Genomic DNA, 12500 nt, shown 5'->3' on the forward strand with positions numbered 1-12500 from the left:
GAGTTCAGTTTCGAAATGTAGAAAGAAGGGTCGCGCGCTGCGACTGTTGCAAAACGCAACTGCCGGCTGTTCGGTTTTGGTCATCTTTTTTGTCATTGCCTTTCGTTCCTTATTGATCGAACTATCCCTCAGCATCGAGCAATATTATACCGTCTTTTGCAGGACCAATGCAGCCCCACTACATTCAAAGGTGTTGATGTTTCGATGAAATAACAGCGACGAACGAATAGAGCCTCCAAGCAAGGTGGAAATGACATGCAGCAGATTGTTTCATTGAGACACCGTGATAAGCGGTAAATATTACATGATGCTGAATCGGCGACAATCACAGCTGGCACCTCTCACGGAAGAAAATTTAAAGAAACATCGAACGGAAACGAGCCCAAGACAAACTTCATCGAAAAGGTTTATAGAGAGGCAGACGAGTTGGCGATCGGTAGGTGACGGACAAAGCGTGGAGTTGCAATACGATGAACATATTTTAGAGTCTTCAGCGGGAGACCAGAAAAAAGATGATGATCAGGGAATTCATTATTTCGATCTCATTTTACCCAACAACACGAGTGCCAATGTTACTTTGGGTGAGATGAATGTCAAGTCTGATAAAAACTATTCTCTGAAAACTTCAAGAGAGAGGAACGATGGATTGAAAATGAACGATAATACTCGTGAAGACCAGTCCATAGAACAACAAAAAGGCAATGAACCATCCACTGAAGAAACTTTGAAGTTTGATTTTGATTTTAATGGAGAAATCGCTGGCCAACTTGAAAAGAAAGAAAAGGAAGGCAGTGACGATGCTGAGAACTCCGACGAGGATTCCGATTTTTCAAGCCCACTTGATACTGACAGTGATGTGACTTACGATAATAACAAGAAATTACAGAATGTAAATTCCAGTGCGGCTTCAGCTGATTCTTCGTGTTCATCATCTCCATTGGTTGACGAAACTGATGACGAAGATGATGATGATGACGATGACGATGAAACTGAAGAAGATGATGAAAGGGAAAACAGTTGGGCTAAAAGTGAAGATGAGCTGTCACATTACACAAGCAGTTTAAATGCCAGTGTGAGCAGTATTCCCACTCTTTATGATGATAGGGAAAGTCCGGAAACCCCGAGTAGCCCCGATGAATCACCAAATTATAACGAGAATCAGGCCGAAAACGGAGAGCTCAGAAATGGACATGACGAAGAAATTTACGACAAAGAGAAATATATTGAAAATAGACTGAACGAAGAAGTTATTCTCAAGGAGAATGACCAAAATAAAATGGAAACTTTGAGCAACTGTAGTGACGGCAATTTATCTCCACTGCAAAGTAGACATGTCTGTGGACGATCTGCTTCACCTCTTACAGTTGTAATGAGCGAGTTTGATGATGTAGAAAGCACAATATTTGATCACAGAGAGGCAAGCTCGCTTGACAGTAGTTCTCGAAATAAGTTTACTTCATTGGATAGCAACGAGGGCTCCGAAGTGTCAATAAAGAATTGGGTCAGATTAAAAGAGGACAGTGTCACCAACAGAGCGGACAGCGAACAGTGTGGTTCACCTGTTCATAAAGATATTAAAATAAAAGGGAAGAAACGAAAAATAAAAACTAGAAAAGAACTGAATGCTAAAAAGACGCACTTGATAAAGATTGTAAAGAAGAACATTCCAACTACAAAAGTGCTCAAATACCATAATTTGTCAAAAACTAATCCGAAGAAAAGTGACCAAGTCGATTTTCAAAAGGAAATGGTTAAGGGCCAAATTTCGATGAGTGATGATTCGGACGGAGTGAACGAAGAACAAAACATTAACAGGATGGCCCGTCGGAAATTAAAAAGACCGAGTAAAAAACGTGTTTCATTTGAGGATTCTAAAACGGCTGAAAACATCAGTAAAATGACTCTTAATGACTCGGCTGTCTTCGGACGTTGTACAGAGAGCAGAGACAACGAAGAAGAAGCTAGTCCTAGGTCTCCGGAAAGCAAGAATAGCGGAAGAGGGAGCAGTCATTGGAGCGCGGTGGAATCTGATCTAAGCGCAGGCTCAGGAACTAAGCCCGCTAGCACTGTATACTCCCCACGCAGCCTTTTTTCATCAAGACAGACAACATTAGTTGATAAAATGACGACCAGAAATGCTTTGCTAGAAAGTGTTTCCCTGGAACAAAGACGTATAAATCTCGCTGCTGTTAGAAAGCGTGGTAAGTGAAGCAATGAATTTATTTTCATATAGGAATAAAAAAGAAATAATTCTATGCTAGGATTTACAAAAGGCACAGTAACTTTTAGAAGCAGCGGCAGCCATGACTTGGAGCTTACAACTAAAATATTCTCTTCCGCGTTGTACTTTGTAAGACCATCTATATTTGGGACGGCTTCTCTTGCTACAATCTTGGACAGAAAAAATGGAACAGAAATGCCCCCTTTCCCCGTAATCAAAGATGAAGCCGCGCGAACGCCATGACATCGCCATTTTCCCATCATTGAGTTTGGAAGGGGGGGGGGGGGGTCTCAATTTTCCATTTAATCTGTTCAAGATTGCAAGCTTGGACAGAATGGAATGGAACAAAAATGCCTTCTTCCCCCTTAATCAAAGATGAAACCGCGCGAAGGCCATAACGCGCCATTTTCCCATCATTGAGTTTGGGAGGGGGAGGGGGGGGGGGGGTCTCAATTTTCCATTTAATCTGTCCAAGATTGCAAGCTTGGACAGAATGGAATGGAACAAAAATGCCTTCTTCCCCCTTAATCAAAGATGAAACCGCGCGAAGGCCATAACGCGCCATTTTCCCATCATTGAGTTTGGGGGGAGGGGTGGTCTCAATTTTCCATTTAATATGTCCAAGATTGTAGGTGACACACCATAACACCAACCCAATCTCGACCCCAAAGCTCTTCTCTTGACTGAGGGAGAGGAGAGCTCTGGGATACCCTGAAACAAAGTGCCTTCTCATTAGTTTTCGTGAAGAACAATGTTAGCACGAGAAGTGAGCAGGCGCCGTAAGGTTCAAATCGTCAATTTTTGGCTATAAGAACCCTACGGCGCATGCCCCCTACATAGGGTTTCCCAGAGCCTTGGGTGGATCCAGGGCTCAGGCGACGAGAGTTGTCCCGAGACTAGGGTTTGATAAATTATGCTCGAAATTTTGAGCATCAAGCCTTTGAGCGTCACTCCTAAAACGCTCGACATAATGCTCGTGCCCTAGCATTATGCTCAAAGATGCCGGGTGCATTTTGCGCAAACAAAAGGCAAAATAGGGGCTAACATATTCTTTAATTTTCTCCTTTTAAATAACAACAACGTTTTTAAAATAGGGAAGATATCGTTGACGTCACCTATTGTCATTAATGAACCAACCAGAGCCTCATTGGCTGAAAAAACAAAGGTTCTTTTGTTTCTGTGGTTTGCAAACTTGAATGACAAAAAAAATGTTTGTAAACAGATATCTTCCCTATAAGAATGCTCTCATCCGGAGCAGCAAGAGGTAAGGTAGCCAGGCCTTCACAGAAAACCAGGCCTTCAACAAAGCCAAATAAGTGCATAAAGCAGCCACAAAGCCCACAATAGGCCATTTTCCAAAGATCAAATATTCAGCTTGATAGTGACACATTGAGGACAAAAACAATAGAAACACGTTAGAATGAATGTCAAACATATTTGTATATCAGCTACTTTCCTTTGTCTTTGTCCTCTATCTTCTCTTTCAAGCTGAATTTTAATACAATGTATATCGAAAAAGCCTATTCTTGGATTTCACATGACGTCACGGCCGCCATATTGGTGTCCCCAAGCAATGAAATGGCGGCCATGTTGGTGTCCCGATCCAATCCTACGGGAATTGAAAGCTATTATTATGCTAACGTCTTTTTTTGTTTTCGTTGAAAAACATGGCAGTTGACTGCGACGTGAGTGAAACCCAAGAATTGACAGGACATTTTTTAAACGCAATATTTTGATGTTTTGATTAGCAGGATACTTTTATCAGCTTTTTTGCTCCTAAACATGACTATTATGTTGGCATTATGCGCGATGCTCGCACCATAGTATTATGCTTGAAATTATGCCGGCATAACTTATCTAACCGTACCCGAGACAATGTGATTACCTGGTTTGGGTGCGGCCTCTATTAATTGAATGCGTTCAACTGAACATTGCATTGACACCCACCAAATTGAAAACGCATTAATATTTACCGAACGACGAACTCTGGCTGGGTCCAATCGGGGAAAGTCGCAAAATCAAATCAACTTCCTGTTTCCTTCCGCAGTCTCAGATGTTTTCAACGTTTTTCTAGATGGTTAGACTTTGAATAAAAAGAACATGAAACACAGATATAAAACATCCACAGGGCCAGAGGACTTAACTTTCTTGTTCTTAGTATTAGCCAGGATCACGAAAAACACACCAAAACTGCGATGTAACAGTTTCTAACCAAGGTTTTTTTCTCAAACAAACGTTCGCTCTCGCCCTTTTTACTGGCACTTCGCACCCAACACTTCACATATTGCAAGAGCACATTCTGTGGCCTCTCGTGATCAAAACTGTGTTGGGGTGCAGGGATGGCGCAGTGGTGAGAGCACTCGCCTCCCACTAATGTGGCCCGGGTTCGATTCCCAGACTCGGCGTCATATGTGGGTTGAGTTTGTTGGTTCTCTACTCTGCACCGAGAGGCTTTTCTCCGGGTACTCTGGTTTTCCTCTCCCCTCAAAAACCAAAATTTGATTTGATTTGCGTTAACTTGTTAATTTCAATTTACGTACAGTGACCCCGATTATATTTAGTGCTCTACAGCGCTAGAAGATTAGACACTTAAATAAAGTTTCTTTCAACGCGTTTTTTATATAGAACTTGACGTTTCGAATGCTAGTCAACATACATTTTCAAGTTCTATATAAAAAATGCGTTGGAATACAATGTTTATCACCGATGTTTGTGTTATTTTCTTAATCAAGCTACGATTGCCTAAGAACAAGAAATTATACGATAAAGTTCCTTTCCTTTCTTAAGATAAACACTTTAACTTTAGGCTCACACTTTGACTTCATCCCGACAGAAGAACGCTGTCTGTGACATTTCTGTTTTGTTTTTTATTTGATTTCTAAACCGAAAAAACAACGCTTGGCATGTACAAACTTGCACCACATCAGTCAGTTAAGTTGACCAAAACTACTAGTCGCCCAACCCTTTCTTCTTACTGTCTCCATTAGTTTACCGTGAATCAACTTAAACTCACAGGATATGATTGTGCACCGTGTCTGCGGCTAACGGGTGAAAAAGAGCTAAATCATTTCCTTTCTTCAAGTTTCCATCGCAAGTCAGCGAAACCCTAAGGCATAAAGCAGTTCTCTACACTATCACTAAACAAAAACTCTTAAAAGAATTCGAAGAATCAAGAGGGTCTATCACAGTGCAGAATATCACGCACAAGAGAAGTGTACAAATCCCTCACAACAATACATTTCCCTAAACAAGATACTGAGGTCCTGCCAACAATGACAGTGAGTAGGAAACCAGTGGTGACCATCCAGGCTACTTGTCCGAAAAGGACTGGGGAGTGTTCTTGTTTCCTTGACTACAAGGTGTTTTGGCAACGTGACGTAACGCACAGCACAACATTTGCTCCGCCATGATTGAGTAAGAGCGGTGTGCGTTGTGAATAGCGCAAGTTTTGGTGTCTGCAATCAAAAATTATTGAACGAAATCGTTTGGCGAGTAAATCTAGAGCCTGTTATGACTCTAGAATTTGAAAATCCACCATTTCCGTCAAATATCGGTTTAAATTCATCTTTCAATAATGATGCTGATTTCACATCGTCGTTTGATCGAGTGACTTCTAAAACAAAGAAAACTTCGGTGATCTCTGTTGCCAGGAAAAAAAGTTTCCTAAAGAAAAACGAAGAGGAGAACCGTGAAATGTCTGGCCGATATTCTGACGACTACGATAGTTACGAGGAGGACTTCGACAGCCCGGATGCATCAAAGGAACGCAGCCGAAGATATTCTGGATCTTCGCGTTCCAGGCATTCTCAAATGTCAGAAGATCGTACGCACTCGCCGCCAAACTATCGCTCAAAAAAGGCATCTACCAGGAGAGATTCCTTTGCTTCATACAGGAGTGCGTATGGACCAAACCGAGGTAACCTTTTACTCAATCATATAGTCCCGTGATATTAGTTTTGGTATAGATATGATTTTTTGAAGCGTATGATCGATCATAAACAGCTGCTATCCTTGTTACATGTTCTTTATCGTTGCCGCAAGAGCTTTCTTTATTTTTTATTCAAAATGTCAGTTCTACGGCCTCTTGGGCTTCTTGTAACTTACGAAATGAAGTGTATAGACTGTGGTGAAGATGTCGATCGATATATGTCAATGTCATTTGAATACCATTCTCATTTTGTGTTTTGCATTGGTTTTGTCTCAATCGAAATGTAACTTGATTGTTGGTGGGGAAATATGCAAGTTACATGTAAATTATTATGATGACAGAGTTCCGTTTCTTTTTGATAAATGATTTGTTACACTTCTATTGTAATTAATTTTGGTCTGGTTACTTGGGAGTTCAAATTAATGTATATGTATTTTAAATGAAGTGAAATGTTCGAGCAAGCATTGTAGAAGTTGTTTTCTCCAACGTCTGATTGAAACTTAAATCATTGTCATGAGCTCATTTGCTTTTTAAACAGTCAAGGAACGAACTCATCAGAAGTTTATATCTTTCTCAGTGAGTGTAACGTAACTTTGTTGTGAGTGACTTAAACCTACATGTAACAAAATTTGTTGACTGATTTTCAGTTTACATGTGTGTAACAATGTGCAAATAACCTGCTTGCATTCTTCTCAAGCTCTACCTGATATGAGAGGCTGTACATGTTAAACATAGCAAAGAGTTTTAAATGTTTATGGATGAAGATCTTCCAATTTGTATAATTTTACTGAAAAAATATCAATTTCCCACCCCCGTTCCCCCTAGACAATGTTGAAATATGTGAGTGATCGATGAACAGATCTTGATTTCGGAGATCATGAAAAATAAAAATAATTTGTAATGGGGAAGGGGGGGGGGGGATGGGAAAGCGGGAATTGTACCAACAGTTTTGACCAGGATTGTAGTTTGGATGATGAGACTTGTGGGTGCTTAAGGCCATAAACTATAATTACTGATGCAGCCCAATTTTTATATCCAACTTGAAGTATGTGTCCGGTTAGGGTAAAGCGAATAAGCGTTATTTTTAGGGTAAAGCCAGCAGCGTTTGGCGGACACTTCTTGACATTAATTCTCTGTATTCCGAGAATGACGATAGTGATGTTGTTGAGGAAAAGAGGAAGGGGACACTTTGTGACACATATTGAAATATGTGTGCATCTACGTGTAATAGCCCACTATCGATATATATTAAAATCTGATCCTAAACAAAAGGCACCATCTTGAGGCTCTGGGGAATAAACCCATGTAAATCCTTATATTTTATTCCTCAGGGTCCGGTTGTTTGAAAGGTAATCCAGGATTAGCGTAAACTTTTGTTTCATGTTTTCAACTTTTTGGTGAAAGTTTCTTTTTCTTATTTTTTGTTTTTTCAAGATTGACTTCTTCTAAGGTAAAGTTTTGCAGAATGTCAGCGATGAACAGCATTTGGGAGTAGAGAAATTAACTCTTTGGTTAACTTTTAATCTGGGATTAGCGTTAATCGGCTTTTGAACAACCAGGCCCAGAGCCTCAAGGAGTGAATTTTAAATCGAAAGTGGACTATTAGGAGCATTTCTGGACATATCTGTTGGTATTGCTGTTTTAGACTCTGTTTCTTCCTTGCTTATTGTGGGGAGTTGAGACAATGCAGATGTTTTAACTGCAAAAGGTCGTTTTACAATCTGCTTGTCCTTGTGAGCACATATGCCTGACTGTGGCTTCCTGGGAGGGCATCTCTTTTAGGCTTTAAAACCCCCCTCTGGTCTAAAGTAATAATAATGACAATATTTTTATGAAGTTAATGATTCCAAGTTCGATTGAGGCCTAACACTACTGTGAAGTTTTTATACCCAATTATTCCATCAGAGATCAACCCTAGTATTGGAATTCCAATACTAGGGTTGATGGAATACTGTAATTGGGTATAAAAACTTCGCAGTAGTGTTAGGCCTCACTCGAACTCGGAATCATTAACCTCAATATGCTACTGAAGGACAACAACTAATGATTTTTATGAAGTGATAATTCTTTTTGCATGTACCGGTATTAATTTACCCCAGGTACAGGAAGTCGTGCTCAACATACATTTTTCATTTTATTTGCGTTGCTGAACGTGTAGGTCCTTCGAAACCCAAGATCAAGAAAAGTCACTCCGCCGCGTCAAAGCTGACAAGTAAAACAACTGGAAGTGATCAGAGTTCCATGATGCGGCGAGTTTTATCAGCAAACAGAAACAAGGTTTCTAGGTTGCACAACATTGTGGAACAATTACAGCAAGAAATTGATGAGTTAAAGTCTGAAAACAAGTCATTAAAGCGACTAAGCCATCGACAAGAAAAGGAAATTAAGAAAATTGATGAAGAGGAGTCGAGTGTGCCGATATTGCTTCAGAGGCATAGTGCTGAAATGAGGACGTTGAAAGAGCGGCTGCGGAGAAATCAGGATGTCTTACACAAGAAAGAGAGGGAGTCACATGATCGAGATAAGGAGATTCAAAAACTACAAGACAAAATTAAAAACTACCGTGAACTTTCTCAAAACAAGAAATTAGAGGAAAGAGCTTCATTGGCTAAAAAGTTGCAGAATGTTGAAAATGAAATTGCATTAAAAGATAAGAAAATTTTGGTGAGTAAACCACCTTAGCTTAGGCTTCATTTTAACCTTGTCTCTCCAGCCAGGACATTATGTGAGATTTCAAAACGATGAAAAAAATAAGGAGTACCGTATTTACTCGATTAAGCGCCGCGGCGCTTATTGAATTGTGAGCGTCTCCGATGCGGCGATTATTCGAAGGCGGCGTTCATTTAAAGATCATTTTTCTTTAATAATTGACAACAATTATCGGAAAGGTAGATCGTTTGTAAGTATTGTTTAAAACAGAAACATGTTGAAAGTCCAGTGAAAGGTCGGCCTTGTTACACTGGCATAGTTCTTGGCCTAATAACAACGTAACTGCACATTGCGAAAATTCTGAAGAAAGAGCTGCAAAGTATGGCGACTTCGAACTTAAAAACTTCTTCATACATTAACATAAATTTCCAAGGCTGGTTTAGATTACCAAGTTGTGATGTGTAATTGTTTTTTTCTTTACAGTCCCCGAATAAACGCCATTCTTCTGATTGGGTGCCGCGTTTATTCAAGGGCGGGGTTTATAGATACTTTTCCTTCCATCTGCGGCGTTTAATCGAGGGCTGCGTTTAATCGAGTAAATACGGTACATCTCTGTTTGTATGAAATAATAAAATACCAGCAACCAACACTGTTCACAAATTCAATGAAACGTCAGATGTGAAATTAAAAAGAAAAATACTTATGCTGCACAAGGTAGTCACACAGCTTGTTGATATTGAACACCGGTCTGAAAATTTAGGAAACTCTCCATTGTAATTGATTTGCATCTTGTTAACTTGGCAGCTGTGCTCAGTCGTTCCATATGGATAACCAGTGTATATAACATTCAACTCGACTGCATGTTTCTCATACCTTTTAGGATCTTGAAAAGACTTTAACGCTCAAGGATAAAATGAGACAACGAGATATCAAAGAACAAAAAGACCGCTACAGGCAAGCAAAGGAGGAACTTAAGAGGGTGCAGGAAGATTTTAGATCTCTTCGCGAAAGACTTCAGGTAAAGAAATTGTCTGACTTCCGACTCATAGCATTGCCTGCAAATAAGACACCTGGAAGCTACATACTCAGTAAGGACAGTCCCAATTGTAAAAAGCTATTAGTAATGAACGTTTTGGACGGTTTAATTCATTTTATTTAGTTCCCATTATTCTGGTCGAGAAGTCTAGCTTCTAGATCAGCATTGGAAAAAAACGCTTTTAATTGAAACGAGTTTTTTAAATAGAAAAACTTAACATCTACGAGGACACCGACGTCTTTGCGTATGCCTCTCCGAAGTCAGTAATCGCTTGTCACGTTTGATTTGAAGACGCTCACGAAACGATCATGCGACTAATAACAATTATTTGTAGTCGTACTGTAATTTTCTAGATTTAATTCTCTCTACATTTTGGACGTGTTGAAACCAAAAGCAAAATGCGAGCGGAAGACAGTTAACTCGTCTGAAGTGATGGAGCTCCTTAAGGAGCTTTTCCCCCGTAAAATTATCTACTGTTGGTAATTATAGGCGGTGTTGGTGTGGTCTTTTTACTCAAACTCCCCTGGAGCCCATGGCGACGAGCAACTTCATTGTTTTAGTGGAACGACGTTTTCACAGACCGAGTTATTTTTAAATTGATTTTCCCTCGCGACCAGACCTTTCCAGCTAATCACAAGTCTTAACCTTGGGATTGAAAATCAGTTGTCACTCGTGAACGCCAAATCGTATTTATGAACTCACCTAAAAATAGCTTGATCTGTGAAAAATGTCGTTACCTAGACTAGGCTCTTGTATGCTCTCACTAATTGGTCACTAAGTTCGCCGTTCCTGTTTGCCATGCATACACCTTACGTAGTCTCAATATTAGGTGAAACCTTTAGTGGGTTACTTGGCTTAGTCCTCTTCATTCCATTTTGCAGGAAAAAGAAAGAGAATTGGACGAAAAAAATATTTATCATCAACATATCATTCAAAAGAAAAAGAAAGCTGTAACTTTTCCTGCCCTTACTGCAGCTATTTCTCACGACCCAGCCTTAACAACTCCAGTTCTTCGCGCTGAGAAACTCCCGGATAGGAAAGAAAAGCATCCAAACGTGTTTCTCACAAACGCTCTGAGTGATTCAGGCTCGGTGATAACGGAGGAAGGAAAAGAGAGCGTTCATACGACAGTTGTTTCTGATACGAGATCTGAAAAGCTTGCTGCGGCTTATGCGATTACACCCTCTGTATTCGACGCTGATAGACGCGATAAGAACGAGGAAGCAAGGCTTCGAAATGAAGCGGAGGAACGGAGAAAGCTTGAGGAGGAGGAGGAAAGGAAAAGACGCGCTGAGGAAGAAGACAGGAAAAGGAAAGAAGAAGAAGAGAAACGAAGAGAGAAGGAAGAGGATGAAAGAAGGAAGAACGAGGAAGAAGAACTAAGGAAGCTACGCGAAGAGCAGGAACGCGAACGGAAACGGAAAGAAGACGAAGATAAACAGCGGCTTGAAGAAGAAGCAGAGACTCGGCGAAAGAAAGACTTGTTGCTGGCGCGTATGCGTGCGATTGATGCAGGGAACGAAAAAACAAACGATGAAAAAACAACGGGAACTACAGCGGTAGATCCAATTGCTGTCGAAAATAAACCTAAAAAGCTTCCGATATTTCTTCAGAGCGAAACGTTGGCCAAAAAGGAATCACAACAAGCAAAACCTACTGAGACTTCACTCTCCGAAGACGATATCATCTCGGATGCGGGTAGCGATAAAAAGAGATCAAGCGCGCGCTCGAAACAGAGCGGGTATTCATACGACTTCAAGCAAACTGTGGAGAATCTTCATCATGGGCTCCCTGCGCATGCGTCACTGGAGAACGTCAAAGAAGCGGCGGCAGACTCGACGTCTGATGATCTTAGCTTTGGTGGTTATAAACCAACGCTTGGGAGAAGAGCTGCTGCCAAGAGAGCTGATAGCAAAAATAAAGATGAACTGTCATTCGGTGGATACAATCCTTCGTTTGGTGCAAAAAAAGATGTTACTCGTAAAAGCAGCGGACTTGATTTTGGAAGTGGAAATAAATTTACGACGCAAAAGGATCAAAATGGTTCTATTTCTGGAGAGTATAAGCCTACATTTGGCGCTGCGTCAAGTAAGGCATCTGCTACTTTGCCAACAAGTGACATTTTCGGTGAAGGAAGTGGCATAGCCAGAGGTCGGAGACCGCGGGAATTTCCGGGGAAGGGAAACACAGTGTTTGGTGACGAACTGTTAACAAACGAAGTAAAAGCGACCGTGTCCCCGCTGCTATTCGGGGACAAATCATTTACCGCTAACAACAAATCTTCTTACCCGTGGGAAAACAAGGTGGATGTTGCACGGAGGACTAGTAGCAATAAGGAACAGGATGATTCGTTACTTCCTCGGAGAAGAAATTTGCAAAGTATTGGAAAAAGCGCAGAGAAAAACATCCCTGTAGTTGACAATGCCCTGGACGACATTGACGACGAAATCGAGGAAGTAATTCTTTAATAGTGATCACTTTCGAAATTTCAAAATTAGTACCATGAATGCATTTAATTAAGGGATGAGTTTGTTTTAACTCTTCAAAATCTAAACACCCTGATTGAAATTTCTATGTAACTGACGCTGCATCTCGGTAATTAAATGATTTCAGACAACGTTTTTGGACTCCTTTTTGGCTGTGTGGTGGGGTACTGTTTCTTAGTA

General features: G+C 40.6%; 1 protein-coding gene across 1 annotated transcript; it reads left to right on the forward strand.

Moving 5' to 3' along the window:
• The first annotated feature begins 163 nt into the window (after positions 1 to 163).
• LOC138054393 (putative leucine-rich repeat-containing protein DDB_G0290503) lies at positions 164 to 12453 on the forward strand. Its single transcript, XM_068900835.1, has 5 exons — positions 164 to 2201; positions 5637 to 6137; positions 8308 to 8813; positions 9679 to 9816; positions 10716 to 12453. Exons 1-5 carry the CDS (start codon positions 305 to 307, stop codon positions 12300 to 12302), a joined length of 4629 nt encoding a protein of 1542 aa, XP_068756936.1. The 5' UTR covers positions 164 to 304; the 3' UTR covers positions 12303 to 12453.
• The last annotated feature ends 47 nt before the right edge of the window (positions 12454 to 12500 follow it).

The sequence above is a fragment of the Montipora capricornis genome, chromosome 6 (genome assembly GCF_036669925.1).
Source record: "Montipora capricornis isolate CH-2021 chromosome 6, ASM3666992v2, whole genome shotgun sequence".
NCBI lineage: Eukaryota > Metazoa > Cnidaria > Anthozoa > Scleractinia > Acroporidae > Montipora > Montipora capricornis.

Excerpts from the sequence above, each read along its gene's own strand:
- LOC138054393 (XM_068900835.1), top strand. The coding sequence starts at position 305 with ATGATGCTGAATCGGCGACAATCACAGCTGGCACCTCTCACGGAAGAA. Across the intron at positions 6,138-8,307 it reads TGCGTATGGACCAAACCGAG|GTCCTTCGAAACCCAAGATC; the intron begins GTAACCTTTTAC and ends CTGAACGTGTAG. Across the intron at positions 9,817-10,715 it reads CTCTTCGCGAAAGACTTCAG|GAAAAAGAAAGAGAATTGGA; the intron begins GTAAAGAAATTG and ends TCCATTTTGCAG.